The following is a 26,079-nucleotide window of genomic DNA, read 5'->3' as shown; positions in this document are numbered from 1 at the left end:
CAATCAAACACAGTCAATATTGGAAGCACTGTAAAATACAGCTCTTCATCAAAGTAATATACTAGTCATTGTGTGTCAGAGATCCACACAAACACTGTGTGGTAAGTAAATAACAAAGACATCTCTATGTCCTCCCATCCCACATTACAACAAAGAATTATTTCTGATTCATGTTTCATTTGAAAAAAAGTACCTTTGGAAAAATAACAGTAATAGCTTTCCAACTTTTACTTTCCATTTCCAACCCTCCTTCTTTCCAGTAAAGACTAACAGAGGTTAGGACCCTTGAGATCTTTCCCTCCCTTTCCTCCCCCACATCTCTGTCTGTCTCACTATCCGCCGCTCCCTCCTTGTCTACTCCACTCGCAGTCTAAGCCTTAATATACTGCACTAAATAGCCCTCCTTTTCTTCTGAATAATAGTGCCATGTATCTCTAATAATCTGATAAGGCCTTCATGGCAAGCAGAAGCACAAAGGGACTCTTGGCTGGACAGATTTACTGGTGCACCTGTAGGTTCACACAGAGACAGAGATGATCCAGCCAAACTCAAATCTATCATTCATATCCATAAAGTAAGTCTTATTCATGGCAACTTGCTGGAATTCAAATACTGCATTTCAGGGGGCCGTAGGGAGTGTTCATAGCAATTTCCATCAGCACTTCAAAGCAACAAAAATATATTGAAGTTTTCTTTGTGATAAAATCTAGTCATTTTTTATTAATATGCACATTACAGTGAAATATAAAACAAGATTAACACTGGTTCTTTTGTATATTTACAATTCAAACAATATCCAGCAATAAAAGCAAATAGCCATACCCACAGATATAAAACATGCTGTCTGGCAGCATTTCACACATATGTTTTCAAAAGGCTGGATACCTTTAACAGATGTATTAAACCTTTCAGCCAAACAGATGAAAAATTGTACTGGAGGCATGAAGCCAGGACAATAGCGTAGTGCTCAGCCAACAGACACTTTGGTAAGTCCAACATCCATTATTTCATCCAACAAAGAACAGGTTGTAAAGCACTGGGAAACAATTGACCATTGACTTAACAGCATGGATGCCCTTCATGTATGTGTGGGCTTTCTAGTCCTCTTTATAATATATACAAATGAATGTTTTTATAGGGAACACTCAGAATGACAACATAAAATTATCTGATGATACAGTAATTCTTAGCTTAAGCCACAGACAGTAATGCATCATCCTGCTACTCTATAGTTGATCAAGTTGTGCAATTATGCAACATTCACCTCATAGTAAACGTCAAGAAAATTGAAGAGATGATATTTGATCCCAAATAAAGAGAAAACTATATTCCAGCACTTCTATCAATCAGCTCCATTCTTACAAATACCTTGATGTGCATATTGATAATTCAAGCTGGGACGTACAAGTTGAAAGTCCTTGCTCAAGGTTACACCACAGACTATACTTGAACAAGACTCACATTATATAGTATGGATAAAGCATTTTTTATTTTGCCAGTCAATTCTACAGAGAGAGGTGCAGAATCCACGCGTGTGTGGTAACCTGTCAGTATCAGGCAAAATCTAAGCTAAGCTGCGTGGTACAGACTGCAATGAAGGTTGAATGACAGAACATTGCTCACTGCAGTTTTTATTCATGACACCTGTGCTAAGAGAGGCACACAAAACAGTGAAGGCACCAACTCACATCCTCAGCTGTGAATATCAGCTTTTGCCTTCCGGCTGTGAATTTAGAATACCCAAGTGTCAACAAAGTAATTTTTGTTTCAGCCTCTGTCAAGATTTTAAACAGCAGTAACTAGATGCTGAAATGTCAGAATGTATTAGTGATACAAAAACATGTACAGCAGCATGTGGCTCTTGATTTAATCGTTACCTTTTTTTTAAAATTGTTTTTCAGTGTTTGCACTGCATTTTAATTAGTTATTTTAGAAGTTCTAGCTTTTTATATTGAGCTGATTTATTAGAAAAAAGCTGTACAATAGCTGAGACCTTTATTTACATTTGTTTATTTCTACTTATTCATTTATGCCAATTTATGTATATTTGATCGTTGACTGTACACACTTCAACACATTCTGCACTTCTGCGACCTTTGCATTTCAATGCATTATCAGTGGCAATGATGCAAATAGGTTGAGTGTGGCAGTAACTCTGAGCCCAAGATGATTTTACTCAAGGGGCAGTCAGATATATGTTGACTGTGATCTTGAGAGAAGGGGAAAAACACTCAAAGTTCACTGTATCAATGTGCAACTTCCTTGGGTTTGCAAACAAACAAATGACCCCATCAAGTTCACCAGTATCACCGTAGTCACACACAGACGGGTATTTCAGTTACTTGAATACACAGTAGTGCCTTATTACAAACTTGATGAACAAATGGCACTGACTGCTCCCTTTCGTAAGTGTTTTCATGCAGATACAAGCTAAACAGTAAATTAACTAAGTATGTATATTTTGCTTCATTTGAGCAGTTGGTCCACATATGTTAGGAAAATCCCATACTACAATGATTTGTACTACCAAATGGTGCAATATTACCATTGTACAATATAGGTCATTTACAAAATGTATGTGCAGGACATGGCCAAATTAGACAGAAATAATACCAAATATTTAAATAACTGCGCCCTTTACTCCATTTCTTTGATACTGACTTCTCAAGAGAGAAATACTTTATGATAAACAAAAACTGAACACCTCATTTCTTGGATGTCCTCTTCATATTCTAGGAGTGATTATATGGCACAGACCCATAATGCATTACACTATGCATTCTTTCTCAAATTAATTTGATTATAAGAAGTCACTCAAATGATCTCGAAATAAATTTTAAAAAACATTCAATGAGTCCCATCCCTGTTACCACTGACAATAGCTGGCAAATTTTTCCATTTAATCTAGTACCCCTGCTGTGACAGATTGAGAAACATGGCTTTGTGAAATGTCTGGAATCATAATGTACTGGCAGAACTTGTAACCAAAAAATGTCAATACACTGTGTAATAAAAGTGAATTTTTCTGAAATAAGCTTTACTGCTCAGCCAGAGCACAAGTTGTAAAACTATTTTTCTTCACAAGAACCATTTCTACTTTCAATATCTTTGGCCAAGTAAATGTGTTGCAAAGTCAATTAGGTTGAGTAACTGAAGTTAGTTATGAAGTATTTAGTTGTGAAGTATCTCAGTTTAACGAGAACATCACCTAATTATATGGATGGCTGACTCTTCACTCTTGTGAAGGCCAGATTCTTTACTCTTGTTTTACGGCTCTCTTTACTGTCCCCCCTTTTCCTTCTCCGTTCACTTCACCGATGAGGTAAAGGATGTGTGGTACAAGCTTTGTTTGCACAATACAAAAGCTGAGAACACCATGAAGATTACTTTTGCCAGGTACACAGGGAATTCTGTTGACACGGTCTTTGCTCTGTTAGTGAGCCAATGCATACGGTCAGAGTACACACAGTACCAAAAATATGTGTGGTGTGGTCCTCTTCTCCAGTAATTACCTCCTCAATGGCCACATCACCTCATCTCCCTGGGCAATTCTCTGCTCTCTTCGTGCCATCAACACTTTCACAACATTCAGAAAAACAATGATGCACCACAGCAAAGAAGAAGCCAGAAAAAAAAAAAAAAACTTTTTTCACTCCACACATTTCTGTCAAAGCAGGAAGGACTAGTGATGGAAGTCTTCAGGTTAAGAAGAACCATAACTGGTTCTGTAATGATTAGTTGGGATTGTCAGAGGGTATCCAAGTGAAAATACACTTTTATGTTTCCACTTCAAAGTCTTAAGATTTACTATTTTTCACAGGTCTTTGCTTACCAGTCCCATTGATAAAACTGTCAATTCTAACCATCCCTCTTGTCAAAACTTATGTATTATTGAGAAAAAAAATCTTCCCTAATAATTGTGGTACTTACATATTCTGAACGCTAGAACAATTTCTCTCAAGATTACCTAATTTTAGAAATATATTAAGATAAATCTATTATTATACCACAGATAGCTCTACACAATTGTACACAAAGCACTCCAAATAACACTTACCAAACATAATTTCCTAAAGTAGGGATGCAAGTTTTGAAAAATTTCCTTAACAGATAGCAAGCAAGCTGCAGTCTTCTGAGTAAATAATCTACAACATATTTAATTTTTTAACAGCAGTTTGATATCAAAGAATCCTCATATCTGATCTTCTGGATGCTGTGACTTCTTCTCTGAAATGTATCTATACTCAGAGCAGAATGTGGCAGATGCCCTTCATCAGTTTAGTGTTAATGTTGTTTGAAGCATGTAACGAGAATCGCATGCATGTCCGCCATATCAGTAAATATACATTTATTCCATTAAATTAACAGCAATTATTCAGCTACCAATGAATCATCCAGAACCTAAAGTGAAATATATTGTCAAAGCACCCAAGACATAAAAAAGCAGCCTTGTTTTATCTGTTATTTCCATTTCCCATCACACCTCATCTTCTCTTTTGTGTTAACAAAAACATCCCATGTCCTAAACAAAGAGTCCTAAAGAAAGAGTGGACATACAAGACCAGCAGCCAAAGATAAAACAACTCTCTTAAAAGGAAGCTTGAGAGAGTCTTCCAAACCAACAACAGCACACAGTCTCCACCACACCAATCATCAGATTCCTGTCTCTGCAGGAAAGTAAGACACAGAGACACAAGACAAAAACAGTGGCAGCTGAACAGCACACAGAACTGTGGCTCAATTGTGAGAAGATTATGGTGTAAAGCTGTAAAGTTGCTATATGAACTAAAGTGCTGTTTGGATGGAAGAGAAGCAGAATGAGTTGGACATTACTGAACATGAGGAGAAACTGAGGGAGGATGTTGATAGATAGTTTGGGTTTTGCATAGGTAAGTAATGTGAAGAGAGCTGTCAGAACAACTGGTGCACAGTGCATGTGGTTTTCCAATACACACACACACACACACACACACACACACACACACACGAACACAGGCACACACACACTTCAAAATAATGCATCATTATGTTTTGTTTTTTCACCCTGTACAACTCTGTAAACAAAAAAACTGAATCCTATTGAAACGTGTCCATTTTTAAATTATATAAAATATATCAATCTAAGATTTAAATGTTATCAAAGAGTACACCTTGCTGTCAGAAATCAGCAGGTAAGAACATATGACCATAAACAAAAACTGCAAAATAATGAAATGAATAGAAAAGCTGTTACCAGCTGTGTGATCAAAGCAGGGCTGTACTATGATAGACATGAAGCGGCAACATGACACTATAGATGCTAAAAAATGTCTTGACAAAGCAAAGTGAGCCACAAATTAGATGGTAGGAGATGGAGAAGATGCAATAGTCATGTAGACAGATGAGACCACTGTAGCAAAGAGAGGTTAGATGAGCAAAAGTAAAATGTATAAATAGCAAAAGAGGCTCTTATTAATACTACACATATACGTTAATATTGTCTTACATGTAAAAACAAAGCTTCTGTGATTTTATTTTTATTTTTTATATATATATATATATATATATATATATATATATATATATATATATATATATATATATAAAAATAAAAATAATATTATAAAATATAAATACCGCATACGCATACACTAAAAGTATTAGTGATTTGAATGTTGAATTTTAAGACTTTAAGAGGCACTGCTGATTAGCAGACATGTTCCAGAATGTTTTTGTTTATTTCACTTTGATGCACTTGTAGAAATATTAGCGTTATTTGCTGCAGCTGAGATGCTGGTTAAGATCTGCTTTGTTGGTAAATTTCACTGTTTGCACTGGTGTTTTCTGCAGTTAACGTTGCATCAGTTGTTTTATCTAAATTGGAGTGTGCGTCAGATGAGCTGAAAACTCAGAGTCAAAGAAGATTGCAGAGATTTGAGACAAGATTTCAGCGATTCCAGGGAGACCAGCTTCCAGTACTGGATAGCAAGCCCAGTACACAAGATGCTGTAGCAGAACTACTGTGATTTAAGGACTGCTTTCACTATCTCCTTGAGCGCAGTAGGATTGAACGCTACACACACATAATTTATATCACCCTTTTAATATGTATACGGTTAAAATGTAAAGTTTGTCCTGCGTTTCTGTGTCACTGTGGCTGTCCACTCTCTTCTCCCGTTGTTTCAAAAGTCTTCTGAAATGGACCACTTCTACTATTTACTTTACACTGTACATATCACTAGCAAACACTGCTTACATAATATTATACAGTAAGTGGTGATATGCTGGCATGTGTGGTATCAGAAGATGTTCCACGAACAGCGACATGCAGAAAGACGAAGCAGCTGTATAAAGAGGAGAATATTGCTAAAAAAAATTTTTTAACAAAATGAGTGCCAAAGTGAGACAATAAAATCACAAAGTCACAAACCTTTTCAGGGTGCTCATGATTGCTTTGTTGGGTTATGAGATGGAGAAATTCTAAAATAAAAAAACAAGATTTTATTCATCCCAATATAATATCATGACATATATAAGCTGCTTCTTTTTGAGTGGTTTTCTGGTTCAGACGCTCTTTTGTTTTGTTTTCTTTCTCCCACTGACACTTTTGCTCATTAAATTGCAGCTGAATATTGGCAAGTTGAGTTTTTAGGTTGGATCTTTAATCCACCTGTTTCACCAGGCAGGTGTTGGCCTTTTTCCTTTTTCTTGCTTCCAGTTGTTGAATTGCTTCTGAAGCATCTCTGTTTTTCAGCTGTTCTTTATAGAGACTCATGAACCGATTAGCCATCAGTCGTATGGATTCTGCCTTATTAACTCCTAATAAATATTTTAGATGCATTATTTTATTGAGCAGGACAGTTCTGTCTTGCTCAAGTGTAGACACAGGATTTTCACCAGCTGCAGGCTGTGGACTTGGTGTCACTGTAGCTTCTGTCTTGAGTGTTGCTAAAGGTTCTTGCTTGGGTACCGCCTGTGTTACCATATCATAGATATGGTAACACAGTAACATGGTAACACACACACATACCTCGTACGTATTCCCTGCAGTCTGGATAAAACAGGCTGGACATCACTACAGAGGGAGTCTTTGTATGCACAACACCACACACAGCACAGTCTACCCACAGAGCACCTGAGCCTTTCATCAGCTCCACCTGCGGTGTGAGCGTGTGTGCGTCTGTGTGTGTGAATGTGTACGTCTGTACACTGTATGAGTTAGCAAGTGAAAGAGACAGCACAGACCCAACACACTGGATTATTCAGTTGCCTGACAGCAACCAACTTTTCTTTACTCCATCTTAAAATTAGATACGGTCAGTTAAAAAATAATAAAATAGAAAAAATCCTGCATCTGACTGCAGTAAAATGAGAAAACCAAGTTGACAAAGCCAATTTTATACCAAAACTAGAACTACAATTTTTGAGAGATATTGTATTGGGGCCACAGGAGAGGACACACAGTTCCCAAACAACCGAAATGGGTGAGTGCACCAGATCCATAACTGGAGGCTGAAATGCCATTGGAGAGAGATATGACTGGATAACAACTCAACATCTGCTGGCATTCAGACATCAAGGTCAGGTATGTTGGAACAATTCCAATAATTTTTGTAAACAATGTTTTTCTAGTCAATCAAATTTGACGGCCAGCAATATCAAATAGATAGTCAATCTGACAAAACTCAAGATTTTTTTTTTCTTGTCAACAAACCATCTTTCTTAAACACTTTTAAGGACTGTCATCATGGCCAAGGGGAGATTTGAGGAAAAGAGATGAAAGGAAGGTCGACAATTTGAGGAAGATAAACTGGGGAGGGCGAGGGCAGTCCATGTTTACCACAGCAGTCAACCTCCTGCAAAAATTATCTGAACTGGAACAAACTAATGAGTCTAGACGAGGACTGATACAAAGAGGTTCTGGTATGGATGGCATGCAAATGCACGCACATAGACACACACATATCTTTACAAGGAATGTGGGAATAATGTCGTGCTGATGTATCTGGTCCTGTGTGAGTGGGCTGTAGGTCTCTGCTCTCAGTAAATACTGGGAGGCCGGCATCAGTCACTACAGCTACACTGGCAACCCACAGAAGGCAACAATCTTCACAACAGAACACAGACCACCCACACACCCATGCTTGGCTAAACCTCGTTAAACATTTGTCCAGACTCCCTGAGATGTTTGAAAAAGTTTTAGCAGTAAAATGCACTATAGCAAACTACAAAAATCTGTAAAGTACAGTACATGGTTCAACACTGAGCTGACTTTACTAACCTCTTCAGTGACGCAATTTTTTTTATCTCAACGACCATCAAAAGGATTCCGAGTTCTCAGCTATGTAAAGTTTATCAATTCAGCAGTTTCTGTAATTTTTTTTGAAGAATCATTTACATTTACAGTGAAACTAACTAATTTATGATGATTTATATAACTGTGGCTATGTCTAAAAGTAATTGTCACTGTGTTTGTATTGTTAGTTTGTAAGTTCGAAAGCAAAAGACAGCATTTTTCACATACAGGAAAACACAGCATATAACTCACAACTAATAAACATGGTTACGGTGAATCAATACTGACCTTAATGATAAAAACTTAAGATGACGTCTCTGGATCTAATCTTTATTATTCATTTTTGACTTTTTGCAATTTCCTTCATTTTAATGATATCGCTCAAAAGCATGAAACTTGTTTTATGGTGCAGTCTGTGTTAACACCTCAAAGAACCTTATAAATATGTATCCATGGTCCCTAACTTGTTTGTCCGTCTGGACCTGGAAGGTTGGAGAAACCTTGGCAAACACACCCACAACCACAAATTTATGTATATGAATACAGAATGTTAGACTTATGTGTTTCTGGATGAAGTATCTAAGGTCATAACTGATATGACTTTCTGATTAGTTAAAGCTGCTAAATATACCAGTGAGGTACACAAACTGCTCGCCAATCCATCTCACCAACTTATCAATAACCACAAGCACACTGATGATGAATGAACTGAAATTGAAAGCAAATGCAATACACAAACTGTTGCAGTAAGTCTGACATATTCATTCTGAATTTGTTTGGAAAAAAGATTGATACGGGGCTCTATTCCTGACAGAAAATGAGCATTTTGTCCCACAACAAATAGATCTCACTATTCACACATTGGTGTAAGAAAAATGGGAATGAGATCTATGTGTGTGTGTGTGTGTGTGTGTGTGTGTGTGTGTGTGTGTGTGTGTGTGTGTGTGTGTGTGTGTGTGTGTGTGTGTGTGTGTGTGTGTGTGTGTATGTGTGTGTGTGTATATATATATATATAGATAGATAGATAGATATAGATATAGATATATACACAGTTGGCATAAATCACAGGCTTCAATTAAAGGTATTCAATCTAAATAATTCCGATTTATTATATAATTAGGTCAATCCTTACTGCATTACATTCAACCTTCAATTGATCAGGTGTAATGAAAAAGAATCTTAAAAATAAACAACCCAGAAAGAAATGCATTCTAATAAAGACACAAGCACAACCTTTTTGTCACATCACTTGCAGAAGACCGCCAGCACATAGAACTAAACATGTGAACCAACCCACAATATGACATGCCTGCATAAACACATAACACATGAATACACCCATAACCATGGATGCGTACATGCTTCCCACATGGAAATTCATGTATTAACATAAAGCATAAATGTTGCAAAATGGACAAAGCATGTTTCAGAGACAGATAACTGGGTGTAGATTGATTTCTTTCAATGGCCCAGGAAAGTTAGGTGGTTGAAATCAAATGAATAGTATTCCCTAATATGATTTGAAAACCAACAAATGGCTTCTCATTTCTTTCACTAAATCCCCCAAAGCTGCCAATCTGTAGCAGTTATATACACAAACACACACAGACAGAGACAACGGCAAAAAGAGGTAATGAAAATTATGAGTAATGTGTTGGTCAAAGGAAACATGAGAGAGGAAGGAACAAAAATATGTTCTCCTCTAGGATCAGAAAAATTGAAAAGCAAATCATGTAGGCTAATAGGCTACCTTCAGTGAACCTTCACAGAGTCTTATCTAGCTCTACTGGCCTCACATCTATCCTGCCAAACATTCTGTGGGCGGTCCAGTGTTTCAGCCCCAAGGTTTAGCTATGGAGGCACCACGTGAAGCCCAGTGATCAAAGAGAAAGCTCACTAACCAACTTGGTCCATGTTGAGCTTCTGGCATCGCTCCAGCACACTCCTATGTCATCAAGACCCCTGATGTTGTTGCAAAAGCGTTAACATATGTTTCTGTGTGCAGTAGAGCAACTCTGCGTGAATTGTGTATGTGTATAAGATCAAAGACATCTTCGAAATCTCATTGCAAAATAGGATGGGGTTGGGTATTTAGTTTTGAACTACATTTGACAGAGCAAGTTAAATATGATAAAGTCACATTTTCTGACACCTACGGTTCATACCAAAAATAAACTAAAATGGGCAATCGCTCCATTCAAAGTCTCATTTGCTTAGATCTCAAACAGGTCAGTAGTTATACTTGAAGGCTTTTCCCTACTGTTGGTTATGCAGAACTATAAATGAAATTATGTGACAATAAAAAAAAATATGCAGCTTGACTTCATATGACCAACTGATGTTGAATAATGGTTTCTATAATCAGAAAATTAGTTACAAATCTGCTTAACTTGGCTTTAAATTTAAACATTTTAATCAAGTTAATGCGTGTCAGCACTATTTTTCACTTGAAAACAGACTAAATTCAGTCTGACTGAAACCTACCAGCCTGCTCACAGAAACTGGACAAAACACACCCATTTGGCGATATACTACATTAAAGTGATTAGGAGATGTACCTTAATAAAATCTAGTAGTTCGTCTTTCAAGTCAACTTAGACACCTCTGCTCTTGAGGACAAAAAGCCACTTCCAATTGAAATCAGTTTATTGCTGCAGGGAATTGAGGAATCTCCTTGGTCTGCTTTGCTAACACCAGACTGTTTTCCAAGCTCTTACTGCGAAGCCAAACAACAGTTCGCTAAGTGAGCAGAACCACTCTTGTTTTCCTGGAGCCACGTGTAATTCTGAAACAAGAAGCACTGCTCTCCAAGTGGCAGCTGTCCAGGCTTTTTTGTTCCACTGATAAATGTAGCTCTCTACCTAAGACAAACAGCCATGTGTTCCAGTTAAGAGACAACTCAAATACTCAGACTCACCCACACTGAAAAGACAGCTCTAACTGAATGCTGTGGTTGCAGGGTCATCTGCATAACATCCGTATTACACGCCTGTGAAAGCAGTGATTTATTCAAACAAATAAGAAAGTGACTACTGTAACAACTGCAAGTAATGGTGTTCTCATTAGTATTAAAAGAAAATATCTTGTCTTTTTTCTTACATTCGGTCACATTCTGTGACAGCACTATAGTATTTGATCCTGGAATTAGAGCAGCATTGACAGGCTGGTGTTTCATCCTGGCACCATGCTCATCTTGAGAGTGAAGTGCCTGTGGTTGTCTCTACAGTGCAGCTTCTTATACTGTAGGCTTCCTTTAGCCGTGACATGCAACAGATTACATAACTCTGCCACTGCATGGCCCTGAGGCTTCAACTATCTGCTACTGTAGCCATGAGACTGTCAGTGACCCCCACCCCCCAACCTTATAAGCACACACTGTGCTTTCACATAGTTACACACTCAAAGTCACACAAGTCGCCTTGTATCTTGAATGCTCTAGGAGGCATGCGCTGGCTGGTTTCACACCCATTGTTTGACTATACACTACATGCACAGGAACACATACATAAGACTCAGAAGAATGCTTTGCTGGCTTAAAGAAATGACACATGACTAACTGAACTATACAAAAGGGCTTGCCTTCAACACTGAGGCACTTCCTTCATTTGTTTTAGAACGTTTTGAAACATTCCTTCCTTCACATAAAACATTTCAAAATGATAACAAGATGCAAAATGTCTCTTCTTTAGAAATCATCAACATTGAATCAAGAAGCCTTTTTAATACAAGTATAAAATAGCCTGATGTCTCTGTTCAAAAGAAGGAAAGATGGCTGAATGAATGGCAATTTCCTCAGTCCTATGCAAAAAAAAAAAATTAAATAAAAAAAATAGAGCCTTGACGCCCACATCCATCCTCCATGGACCATAACAGAAAACACACCTATTCAGCTGGGTTATATAAAAAGTAAATGAAGTGAGAATGCAACATCCCACAGTCCTTTTACTCGCACACTCCAACATTAAGCCTCTTCATCTTTACAGCAAGGTTGGAGTCACTGACTGTATCACATCTCCATAAAAGTAAATCTCTATAAATCCACTGATAGAAACTTTAAGGCTGTTTAAATTCACTCCCCCCTGTCACGTCAGCAGGGATTTAAGACTGACCTGCCTTACATCAATTTGTCTTTCTGTCCAAGTTACACTGAAATACACAGTCTTTCAATGCATCAGAGTGAGAAGTCCTACAGAGGCAGTCTGAGGATAAATGTTCAATTACTGACTACGACAATCATCGATAAATACATAATTTTCTCCTATTTTTCATTTAATTAAAGTCAACTCTCATTTATTAACAACATGGCAGAAAGGCAAGAGTCAGTCATGATGAACCCGTTAGTCCGTTAGTGAATTACTTTACTGCCTTTAGACTATCTGTCAGAAAGTATTTCAGGTGGCATTTTTTGCCTTTGATAAAATGTCAGACAGAGTAAAGTTGGGGAATAAGGGGAGAGAGAGGGATGGGGGAAAATCCCAAGTAGAGCTTAGCAAGTTGGGTAAAATATCTATTTATGATATTTCTGACATATATTGCAATTTCATTTGTGATTTCATTTTTCAAAGTCAAGCTTCAGTTCACAATTATTTCACTGTGTAATAGGTTTAAAACATGTAATGGAGCATTACCACATAAGATACCAAAAGTGTGACTGTCACACAAGGAGGACAGCAGGAATTTTCATTGACAGTTTACACCCTGGATCAGACACGCTGCTAAACTGTGACTATGCAGGTCTGATCCACCTAGTATACAATGATCAAGGGGCAAGCATAAAGAACCACTGATAGTTTCAATTTACTCAGTTTAAATAAAATTAAATTACAGCATTAGTTTGATTACTTCATAGCCACAATTCCTATATGCTAAACCGCAAACTTTGCAATTTGCCAAATGCATTGTTTAAAATTATTTTAATTTGAAATCGACTACTTGTTTAGCCCCTAGTCCCTAGCCAGACTCGAAATCATTTATCAAGCAACAAGGCCAAACAGTTGATACGAATGGGAAATATCTGAAGATACTAGGCTTTTTTTTCTAATGATGAAGATCTATCATGGTGAATGTGGTGCCTTGCCTGAAGACAGCTCAGCAGAATCCCTTTCCAAAATCATGTTGTAATCATGATTTTTTTTTATTCAAGGAAGCTACAAGATCGGTAAATGAATGCATTTTGGTGATGCCGTACAGACTGAGCAGCCACGACATCCAGTGAGTTTATTACATTTCAGAGCAGCAAAGCTCAAATGGGACACACAGGTGAAGGTTGGTGCTGCAGATGTGATGAGACTGGCATTACAAGAAGGGAATATCAAGCAAAACTCATTTGCACATGAAAGGAAAGAAAGACTCATAATAACCTCTTTGGAAAAACAGTGTCCATTCTCTAAAACTTGTCGTTAATTTGAGGCCTGTATTGACACAATGGGCTTTTATGTGCGAGTACCTGACAGTGTAAACACAGAGACTGACTGTTCAGTAGCTACTGCAAGGCAACCTTGAATCTGAATCCAACATAGACAGATCTTTACTAGCTTTTGTGATGTATTGATATACTCTAAAATACTCCTCACTACCATTAAATAACTATAAACTCTTGCAATATCATACCATATGCTGATGAAAAAGCAAAGTTTCATACACATTAAAACTGCAGGATTAACAAATGTCAGTGATCTTCAAAAGCAGTTCTCCTGGCACAAAAATTAATAGGCTCTAGCTATTCTACTCATGGGCAATATGCATAGATTTAATTTAATTTACAAGCAATATGTCAGTTAATGTTCCAACAGCAATAAATCAATGGGTAAAAATAACTGAAACCACAATTTCTATTGAAACAATTATTCAATTCCAGCTTAAATCTAATCTATTTAAAAAAGGATTGCCCTGAAGGCCAGCAGTAAATTGATTTAGCGTGGCATTCTACTGGCAGAGAAAACGTAAACATGCTCATCAGTGTGAACATTAGTGAGAGAATTAAGGGAGACGTGCTGAAATGTGACTCTGGTCACAACTGACACAAACACGCACTCACAAATACATAGACAAACACAATGAATCCATTTAAACAAAAGAAAAAGAAAGAGAGCTATTCTAACCTGAGAGGCAGATGAAGGTCATGTAATCTCCCTGACCACCAGTAGCCAGGAAAGGGATCTTTTTCTTTGTCCTCCGCTTCACTTGCACAGCAGCAAGCATCTTCTCATCGTGAGGTATGAAAACCTCTTTGTTGATGGCTGACTTGGCACTCATTGTTGAATTAGGCAGGTGTAAACAGCTCACAAACAGTTAAAGTGAAGAGGTTCAATGTTCACTGAAGAGGAGAAGAGAGAACAGAAAAACAGCAAATGAAATTAAGTTTAGTGAAATTGGCAATCTGAAAACTGTTTACAGTGTGAAAACTCAGAGACAACTGAGTAGATAAAAACATAATGACCCTAATTATAAAGTTATATCTACTGGTTGTATGTCTTCACAGTGATCAGTTAAACAGCTAGTAAGGTAAAACTATGTGAATATTCAAGGATGGTTAGGAAAAAAAACAACTTTAGTATCAGAAACTTGTTTTTTCCTTACTTCAGTTACGAGCAGGAGAAATCATTATGTCATGGAAGAGTGAAAATTGTAAAACCTATGTCTTTTTCCTGTTTGCAACTTCTGCCTTGGGAAAATCACTACCCTCCGTCTCCAGTAGACGCACACCCACACAACCAATCTGAATTCATGCAGGCACTACTGCTCACAGTGTATAACATGTTAAAGTAATGACACAGCGAGCAAAGGCTTCCAAAACAGAGAGGAGTAGCATCTCTGTTCTGCAGCCAGTCTACACATTCCATATCTCTAAATGTTTTGCCAACGTTCTCCTTGGAAGCTTTGCCACTCACAGAGATGAAATGACTTAAACCAAGGCTGTAAAGAGTAGTGGTAAGTCTCAATGATACAGAACAGTAAGTAGGGAATTTATTTCTTGGACACTGGGAATTTAACATGAGACCCACAGCAGTATGTCTGATGCTGTCAGGGAACATTGTGCTTACCTGGCCTATCTGTCCTCAAGTGCAGGATACCGTCATAAAGAAGGGGGTTAATTAGGTCTGAATGCCCTCATGAGGACCATGGAACCTAATCATTTTCTCAGCCACACACATTCATTTGAGGCACTCACAACAACATACCATGCAGGCCACCGTGCTGCTGATGAACCAATCTGTCAGCCTCAACCAGTGAATGAATTACTCTACTGCAAGGACAAACAAGGCAGACTGCAAAACAATGTCTTCATCAAACTGACTCGCTAATAAACAACTGCCTACAAACACTCAGTTGTTTTCTAACAGTGCAGCAAGCTTTACAATGAGTGCTCAGCAGCTGAACAGAAGTAAACGGCATCAAGTTTCACTGACACATTATCACCCTCCCAAACCTTGCAGGGGCACAAAGTTTACGTGGCAGTAAAAGGTCCACAAGCCAACTTCCTCATCCCTAAACTTAGTGGCTGAAAGGCTGCCATTGTTGACTGGTGGTCATTGTTAAAATAGGATTACGTCAGGCCAGAAGGAACACTTCAACAGCAGTGCATAAAACCAGCATAAAAGCTTTGGACACAACAGCATTGCTAGAATTATAATGCAATCTAATAAGTAGTCTTGCAGAAAAGAGTATGTCCATAAAGCTATCATTATTGAGTGTGTGAGCTCTATGGTAATTTACTCAGACAGCATTTAGGGATGATTTCATATTGAATTGCATTACAGGAATACAGATGCTCTACAAAGTGGCATGAAGAATCACCTCTGAGACAGAATTCAAAAAATCTAACAGGTTTAGGTTGCAAGCCCACCATGTTATATTGTATTAAACTGTACATTGTTTGTCAAAATGCACTTAGACATATAAAATGATCACTGCATTTGGTTAGATGTAGAATTTTGATTTCGCAAACAAATTTACATGATAAAAATTACAATATATTAATCACTATGCACTCCCAATGAAATTCCTGTGTATTTTTCATGTAAATATACTATTATCATTTTAGAAAATTATAAGGAATACATTAGGTAGTAACAGTTAAATTCAGTAGTTGTACATTTACAAACTTGATATTTTTTGCATTTGTTTATGTATGAGAAAGATACAGCTTTGTGGAATATTTCTCCATCTATCCATCTCCAATCTCCAGTCTGTCTCTCTGCTCCTTCAGCAATGCAAGCGTTCACAGTAAACAAAATTCCAAGCCAAGAGTTTGTGGAGAGTAATTAGAAGGCTAATAAATATGCCTTTCTTTGGAATCTAAAAGACGTCCAACATCCCAGGACTTTGGTTAAAAAAGAGGCGTTAAGTTGTCTATAAAAATAAGCACAGTGCTGTGTTGCCTTCAACTCTGTCAAAATCAGAACAGCTCTTTCAACTGGGGCCTTTTAAGCAAGGCATGCACCATGCAAAACTGGGTTTTAGCTGTATGTGCGTGTCGCACTGAGCTCATTTAAGGGCTGAAAGACCTGTACTGTGCCAATCCAACCTCAAAGTGCACAAACAGCACAGTACTGACAAGACTTGGGCAGCATGTCCTCAGAAAATTACAAGCTTCTTCAATATTCTGAGGTAAACTCTGAATTTTTAGCTTGCATTTACCTGTTAACCTAAATGGTAGTTAAATGTCTGTGTACAACAGAGCTCTCAGTATTCAATTTGAACACAACAAAGATTGTTTTTTTGTTGTATTTCTTTTCCTGACTGAGGGGAATACAAATGTACAAAGACAATCTTTAACAAAAACCTGCTTATACGTTTTACTATACAAAACTATGTTCATACTTTTTCATTTAGACAGTAACGGCACCAAATGAGGACACCATTTGCCCTTGCTGCTGTTTTACATTCCATTCCATTCTCACATAAACAGATGGTATACCAAAAAAGCAAAAACGGAAAATCAAGGTTAACTGCTGCGAAGTCAATGGTCTTGTTGCTGTCTGGTGGCAATTCAACACAGTGAAGTTCCTCTCTCTGGAAGCCCTAATCCGTAGCATCTCTCCCTCTTCTACACCATCCTCCAGCTAAGAAGGAAGGCTGCCCACATCTCTCCTCAAGCTCTCACTAGCGCCTATCCCCCCTCAGGTGGCCCACTGAAGCATGACGGGAGGGAGGGATAAGGAGATGGGGGATGCGAGGATGAAGACAAGAGGTAGGATAGGAGGAAGAGGCAGACAGGAGCCTCTAGGCAGTGAAATGTAGCCAGTTCCAGTATACAGCTTATGGTTTGACTTTGAGCGGTCGTGTGCAATGCTCACAGTGCAGGGCTGAGCAACTGTAGCCAAGGAGCTGCTGTGGCAGTGAAAACAATGCACATATATTTAACGGCTGCTTATCACCCCATTTTCAAGCAAAGCCCCTTTCAAAAACACTTCATTAACTGTGACTGTGTATTGCCAGGCAGTCAAAGGAACAGCGCTGTTCCTGCTCATTCCCTTGCTCCCTTTTGCCTCATGCGTTAATGTGAAATGTATTCAGTCAGTGCTCACTGCTATCCTGGGATGTCAGTGGTTAGGGGTCTTTGAGTTAGCCTGCACAGCCACTTCTTTAAGCATCAACACAGTCCTGCTTCCCAGCCTGTGCACACAAGCAAGTCAGAATCTGCCACAGAAACAGCAGGAGCAGAAGAAATACGTCAAAAAGAGAGGCAAATGATATGGGCCTTATCATTACTGAACTAAAGGTGTGTCTTTAATCGCCTTTGGAGAGACATCAAGCTCAAAGCTAAACCAGCAGTTGGCACTGAGTTAAAGAAGACCATCTGTAATCCATCTGTTACCAAATATATTTACTATGCTTTTCATCTAATTAAAAGTCTGGTAGCTGTTGCATCAATTACTTAGCAAGCTATTAGAAATAAGTTATATAGATAAAAAGTAGTGAGCTATAGCATACTGTGGATTTAAAATTGTGAGCTAAAGTAGACTAAAGGACAAGGGAAACTACAGATTTTATATGTGCTTGCAATTAGTTTTGGACCATAAAAATGAGAACACTTCTGGAAAGTGAGGACGGTTTCTTTGATTGTTATGACTTCGTTGCAGGATTAGGGTGAGATATAAGTTTAGGTTAAGGTAAGGGCAGGGGCTAGGCATACAAATGTGTGTGTGCGTGCATAAAAAACAGCATGATAAGCATGGAAAACACATTTTTGTGTCCTTATCTGTATTCCTACAGAACCACTGCAGAATGGGAATTAGAAGTTATCCTTAACTCAGTGTATTTAAGATTTCCCTTGTATACTCTGGCAGCTTCAGTCTAACCTTTGTCTGTTTACACTTGGCTGTTGGATATCTGTACATAGAGAGCACTGCAGAACTGAGCACAAACAAGACTATAAGTCTTGGAAAACTGTTAAAAAGACTGTCTATTACAAAAACAGTGAAGCTAACTTGTTTTTGGAAATTCACTATATTCCAGATAGAAACAGTAAGAATAATCTATGACTAATACTATAAAAAAATTCTAAAAATTGCAGTGTGACAGGCATATAAATATCCAACAGGTAATAACATCCAAGTTGTCCCATCTAAAAGTACAGTGTTTCTTATGAGGTCCATGTGCTATATTTGAGCGACAGCGATGATGGCATTCTTGAAATAAACACATTCAATAAACATACAGCTGCACTGCACTGGTGTGTCAACAAGCATTTTTTTCATTTTTTTTCTTCTTGGTAAGCCAGTAACAAGAAAATAACATTCAGTCTACCAACAACACAGAGCAAGAGAGAAAGCAATGGAATAGATATCACTCGAACATGGGGTGTTGACTAAACCTTAGCTGAATCAGTATGATTTACAAAAGAAGTACATCAGAAATTATAGAACATAATGATCTGGCAAGATAGTCAACTAAATAAATAATAAATCCTCCTCTAGAAGCTATTCAGCTACTCCTCCCACACACATTTGACTGGCTTTGGAAACTTTCAAAGACAAAATAGTTTCTTTCATTCCATACCGCACTCAAAGATGTATGAAAGAAATACAACACTTCGCCTCATCTACTGCCTCTCATGCGTGTCTTTCATATTGACTCATGGCTCTGTACAAGGCCTTGATTTTACAGAAAAAAAACTCCCACAGTGCACCCATCTTCATAGATTAAATCTTTAGAGAGTGATGTCATTCAACAGTGTCACTGTGAGTGAGCAGTATCCAACATCGCCACATGAACAGATGGTGAATGTTACCTCTCATAAAATAATTGAGAGATTACACTATCTACCCTGCTGTTTTTGTGGTGTCAGCTCCAGGCCTGTGATGTTCCAAAATTCAATCTTACATTAGTGGAGCGCCATGTTAACAGTACAAACACAGTGTTCACATACACAGTAAAAACTTACAAGTATTGTGTTTTTTGGTATGGGTCAATAATACCAAAATGTATTACTACGTTATGCAGCTACACATTCCACTTCATGCTGAGGAGAAGCTCTTCGGTATTTCACACCACAAGACTTGAAGGTCAATAAACAAAGCCCAGTATATCTTCAATTTAACACCTCAAAGCTGCGCTTGGGGAGTCAAAGAAGCTCCTTATCGGTGGTAGCTTTACTTTGAAACTGGACTGCGAAATACCACGTCAAAATATTTCAAACCTTTCCTGAATACCAAGTCAAAAACCAGCACAATTTTAGGGCAGTTTATTCAAGCAGGTTAACACGACAAGCCTGATTTAGCTGTCCAAGTTTTGAGATCTAAGACTGCCCTAGGAAACAGGAATGTCAATTATTACATTGTAAATAATCAACTGCTGTTAAAAATGCAATCAATCAAAAATAGGTCAACTGATGAGGCAGAAAATAAGGGCCATGCATGTCAGTAGTTAAGCAGATTTGCTTTGCCACCAGGTGGAGCCTCTTACTGTTTAGTGACATGGAGTTACAGGTGTGTTTGCTCAGGGAAAATGAGTGCTTCTCCCTGGCTGTCTAGCTGCAAATTGTGGCAGTTGTGATGATGAATTTCGCACCATCAAGTTGTGAATAAGGTGTCGGTTGGCTGTCCAGTTCAGCGGTATGAGGATTATTTTGATATCAAACAGCTGTGTAGAGGTTAATAATGTTACAGGTCAATTTCTGTGAATGACTGCAGCTCGCTTGCTGTGTTTAACACTTGAGCAACCTGAGGAGGTGGTCGCTTGTTTCATACTGACAAGAAAAAGACCGAGGGGAATGTTAACATTAAAATCCACATTGTTAAATGAATACTTCTGTGGTTGTTATTTCAGTTATGGTGGGTTTGAATTTTTATTGTTGTGGATGAGTGAAATGGTTTTCAGTGTTTGTGTTGTAGAGTGCATTGGGAGGACAGACGCTTCTGTTGCAGCTAATTGCCTAATGACTAGGGAATGAGCCCATATTTACTAGGGCAGCATTCTTGTAGCCCTGTGGCTAATGTAACCCAGCCAATTCTACATTGAACAGCAAATGTCCATGGTGAAAAATAGTTTGTATTCAACATATGTTAGAATGTCCACTATATTTTACACATTTCAAGTATTTATCAGTTATTAACATGGTCGACTAGCAGTTAAGAAAATTGTTTGAAATTTGCATCATGATGTGGAACCAACTCATGTCAGCTCATTAACACAGTCTGTCCACCATATTTAATTTCCAGACGTCCTCAAATGTATTCGATTTAGTCAAATGTAGTTAACTTAAAAACAAGCTAAGCATGGGACTACAGGAGTTTTAACCAGAACACTAAACAATATCACCAGGCTTAAAAGTTGTCTCAAACTTCTCTAACAGAAATGACAGCCAGTGCTGCAACTCAACAATGTTTTTCTCCAAATTCAGCATCTAGCACTCACTTTCCTATGCAAACTCTCAGAAACATTGGGTGTTAAGCTGCTCTCGCTGCCTGCGCATCATTTCAAAACAACTCAGGAGAAAAACCTTTACTTTTTCTTGTTCATTTCATATTTGAGACAGCAGGGCATCTCGATTCCTCACAACCAAATCCAAATGAAGAGTTGTTTCATGTGTGACTTCAAGCCCAAACTACTGTGTTTACTGTGTGGATAACAGCATCAGCAAGGCAAGAAATTACAGTACAGAGATTCTAGCTTTCGCATTGTTGAAAAGTTTGTGCTCAGCAGAGGGATCAAACTGATTTTCAGAAAGTGACCAGAAAAATCCATGTCAACATCCATAATTGGCCATTCTGAGAGATGCTCCTCCTACCGAAAATTTGTAGGCCACTCTGTTCTGGCGGGAGTATTACAGCAGTTTGCCTGAAATGATCTGATGGGATCCAAACCTGTTTTTGCCTCAGGATCCTTCTTATTATTGTTCGTTTTTCACCCTGTCTTTGTAATTTATGTCTCCAATAGTAGTTATATGTGTTTTTTTTCCCCTTCGCAATATGCAAGACAACCAGTGAACACTGTACACTGTGGGACAAGAAGCAAGTGACAATGTACGTAAGCATAAACAGTTTATGTCCCTCTGATGTCTATTTTATGTCGTGAAATAAGAGAAACCATAGATCACAAAAAAGAATAGCTCCCCATCAAAGCAGCTACCTGTACAGGACCTTAGTCTTTTCCCTCAAAAAGAAAAGATATGGAAAGACCCATCTATTTTCCAGGGTGACTCAGCTGCTACTGAAGGTTATATAGTGCCAGGGAGGCATGGTCTAACAATGAATCAATGAATGATATGCCATGCCCCAAAATGAGCTCATTCTTTATAGCGCAGCACCTTACAGCAATAAAACATTTGAGAGGGACTGGGTAAACAGCAGAAAAGCAAACGTAGAGCCCTTACCAACAGATGTCTCGAACACTGCAGTGATCATTACCACAATGACTCGCTTATATACTGAGGCAACAGCACAAGGCATTAACAATACAAAACTGAGTGTACAATAAGGTGAAACAATGGTCCTGTGGAAGCCACAACAGCAGATAAGGTTGATGCAGTTAGAGCTGAACACAAAAAAATGTCTAAATCAGTGTTATTTAGCCTTGTGGCATCATTTTACCACAATTCCATTAAATATATTGCAAACAGAGGTGTTGCTTAATATCACAGCACAGGGCTCAGCACGCCTGTAATGCAGAGAATGTGACTACAGTTTCAGTGATTTAGATTTCTCAGGGACTCTAAATCTTAGTGTCATTTTGTCAGACACACTGAACGGCTGGTTTTGTTCTCCTTCACACTGTATGATCCACTGAAGAAAGGAGATTCTTTATGTCTTTATATGTCTGCCTCCAAAGACACGTCCTGTCTCACAAAAGTCCAAGCTGAGGTGACACACAGCAGGAGGGAGCCAGCTCAACAGTTTACAGTACATTACGCTGACTGTAACTGGACACTGAAACATGAGCAAATGTGTAAGCTTATCTTTTACAGCATGCTGGGGCAAATTAAACCCTGAACTCCAGAATACGTAGTAGCAATATGTTAATGTAAGTGGGTTAGTTAATGCCGCTGGGAAGCGCGGAGGTAGGATTAGGAGCCTCAGAGCTAATCTGAACCAAACGGCCTCCCAGGTCCCAACCCGTCAGAGAAACAGCGGCAGAGACATGTAGAAATTGCCCTTCTGGGATACTGGTATTTAAATACAGCTAGCTTTTTTTTTTCCTTCTATGGACTTGGTGAAGAGCCAGGCAAAGATTTTTTTCAGTTGATTAAAATCATTGATTGTCATCAAACCAAAACAAGCATGCTTGCAGAATGTGGACATTTTTGGCAAATCAAAGTTTTTCTGACAGTAAATATCCTTTGAGCATTTGCTTGCTTTGGTCACAAGGTATCTAACTACATATGCCTCGAGGTCACACTAAACATTTGCTTTTAAAACTCCAAAAGCCTGTGTTTGCACTTTCGTTTTACACGTGCTATCTAAATAACTTGTCCTGATTTGACTTTATATGACTGCAGCACTGATTATCCAAATGTGAGTGTTTACTATTTAATGCTACCATCTCTTCTGAGGAATCAACCACCTGTCAAACAGTACATGGTTCATTAGCACCAGCTCAGTGAAATTCTCTGAAGCCTAAAAAGTATAGTCTATGTAACCACAACGTTTCGACATTGAGTGTGGATTTTATGATCTGAAAGTGTGATCTGCGATACCGTTGCTTTATGAGCAAACAGACTGATGACAGAATCATCAAGTTGGACTACACCCAAATTCACTGACAGCAATTTCACTGGAATATTTGCACTTCCAAGTCCTAAAGTGGACAAATAACTTATTCTGCTGGACATGTTAAAGCTTACAACAACACAGTGTGGCAGACATGTTTTAAAATAGCGTTAACAAACAAACAAACAACACACGGAGGTGCGGTTTACCTGCGCAAACAAAACAAAATATAAAAACATTCATTGTTTGAGAAGCAAATAACTCGAAAGTCGTCAAAGCAAAGACTTAAACAGAATGTTTTCGTCAAAATAATTACAAAATAACGCTCGGCTACTAAAATAAGTTGTTTTTTTATTTTTGTGAAACACCATCAACTGTTAATTAGCTAGTGTCGCGCGCACACTTCATGTTAACCGCAACAGCTTGTTGACGCAGTTTGTGCCAATAGCGCCCAAAAAAAACACCCTCATACATGAATTAAACTTCACTTCTGCGCAACACATAATATTTGCACGATTAACTTAAGTGAAACTATCCGTTAACGTGACTCACCGACGCGTTCTCCACGTGCGGGTCCACGAATTCGGTTTATTTTCTTCCAGCTGTCACAGTTCGCCCACTTTTCTCCAACGGCTCCTTCTTCTTCTTCTTCCTCACTGTCAGCTGTCCTCTCACAACACACGGGAGCATTTCGCGTTTGGCATCGCGTCGGCTTCACTTCGCTGTGTAGTTTGTGAGTGTGTGTTTGCTGCCGGAGAGCCAGCCTTTCTGTCTGACTGAGCGGCTGAGTGAGGAGTGTGTGAGTGAGTGAGCGTGGATGGGAAACCAGTAGCAGGTTCCCAGACACACAACGCAGCCCGCCAATCACGTACGGTGTCACAGCACCACCGTAGCCTGCATGTTGCTGGGAGTCTCTGCAAAGTGACGACCGACGAAGAAGAAACATTCCCAGGGCGGACTGGGAATTGTGGACGCGTGTTTATTGCCACTAGTGAAATTGTAAAATACTCGAGTGTGGCATTTTACTGGCAATTTCTAAACTCGAAGCAGTAAAGAGGCTCTTAGTGAGATGATTTAAAGTTGCTCCACTTTGGCGAAATTACACCTCTTATACAAGATCATTCAAGGGATCAAGGGATCTCTTGGCACAGCTTAATCTAGTGCATTATAAGAAGGTGAAAAACAAATCAAATTTACGCGATTAAATGAACATTTTATGTTGCACTTTCATGAGTTGGGTTGACATAATAATCTGAGTAGTTGCATGACCTTAACATTGTGTCTAATTTGAACTCAATTTCTGCATTGGTTGATTTAAAGCAATGTTGAGGCAACTTAATAAAATCGGCTTTCTGACTTCATTTTTTCATAACCTTGAGTTTAGTATGTCCTCTCCTCTGAACATGCCTCACAATTTCAGATGATTAAGACTGCTAAGTAAATATACCTTCAATTGCAGAGGGAAAGCTGATCCCCCTAACTAAATGTGGTTTGTTGGTTTAACTTAATGGTATTAAAAGTTAACATATCCCAAAAAGAATGATGCCAACTTTTGTATTCATTTTTTATTGAGCCCAACATTATTTTGTAGAGTGTAAGAATAAGAAATGAGCGCAGAAATGTCAGAATATTAGACTGTAAGAATTGGAGATGCAGTAATATATATTGCCGATTGCTTAATAGTGACATTTTAAGTGTCAAAATATGACAGTGCAGGATACACACCTGGATGTTCCCCAAGATGACCAAAAAATAAAATATTAAAGAGCTGAGTTGCATTATTGCAATTCTGCCTGCCAACTACATTTATGGAGTGAGTTTAAGCTAAATACTCAGTCCAATTCAATTCATTTTAGTTCATTTTATCACAAGGCACTTTACATACTAAAGTAAACACCTCACCATAAATATATAGAAAGAAACCCAACAAATTCAAGGATACCCTTTCAGCAACCTCTTTAGTGTGGGAAAGTAAAACTCCCCCGTAACAGGAAGAAACCTCCGGCAGAACCAGGCTCAGGGAGGGCAGTCATCTGCCTCCACCAGTTGGGGTGAGGTTAAAGAATAGTAGATAGAAATTAGAAAAAAAAAAAGCAGCACATAGGAGAACGATAATCACTATGGAGGCTGGTTAGGCCAATAACATCAGACAGCTATGGTGCCAGAGATACCTACAGAGAGGACAAAACACAAACTACAGGACAGAAAAGACACAAAGTAAGTGGCACACAATGGTAGCATGGCAGACGATATTATTACTAGTATTTACTAACCTTTTCTGTGACTCAGACCTTAAATACACATGATTACAGCAGGCTCCCTTAACAAGAACTATGATTAAACTCCTTAAGGCCACTATATAAACATCACTTTGAAATTTCAAATGTGACACATCCTCAAAACTTAGTTTGCAGCACTTGTGGCAGTGACACTTTCACTTTCCATTCTTATCAGGATATTTTATGATTAATGATTAATTCTTTGTGTGTCTTTCTTTTGCTGAAATCAGATAACTGATAACAGTAGGTGTCCTGCACTATAATTTAGTCAACAGTTAGAGATCATTTACCCAAGGACACCATAAAAGAAATTAAAAAGCTTAAAGTCCCTCTCTGATATGTAGAAGTGTTGGGTTTTTTTTTCCATCAAAAC

General features: G+C 38.3%; 1 protein-coding gene across 2 annotated transcripts in view; it reads right to left on the bottom strand.

The window, feature by feature from the left end:
- stxbp6 (syntaxin binding protein 6 (amisyn)) overlaps positions 1-24,278 on the bottom strand; it is a 61,165-nt gene extending 36,887 nt beyond the window's left edge. The window contains exons 1-2 of one of the 2 annotated variants that reach the window (XM_055006133.1): positions 23,980-24,278; positions 14,377-14,591 (exon numbers count right to left, since the gene is read on the bottom strand). In XM_055006133.1, the coding sequence (XP_054862108.1) occupies positions 14,377-14,530 (154 nt within the window). In that variant the 5' untranslated portion in view covers positions 14,531-14,591; positions 23,980-24,278. The remainder of the gene's footprint in view (positions 1-14,376; positions 14,592-23,979) is intronic. The other variant, XM_023277374.3, reaches the window with a different exon arrangement.
- Positions 24,279-26,079: the final 1,801 nt, after the last annotated feature.

This window comes from Amphiprion ocellaris, chromosome 20, assembly GCF_022539595.1.
Source record: "Amphiprion ocellaris isolate individual 3 ecotype Okinawa chromosome 20, ASM2253959v1, whole genome shotgun sequence".
Lineage (NCBI taxonomy): Eukaryota > Metazoa > Chordata > Actinopteri > Pomacentridae > Amphiprion > Amphiprion ocellaris.
The sequence above is the reverse complement of the archived record's forward strand: the minus strand, read 5'-3'. Positions and strand labels throughout refer to the sequence as shown.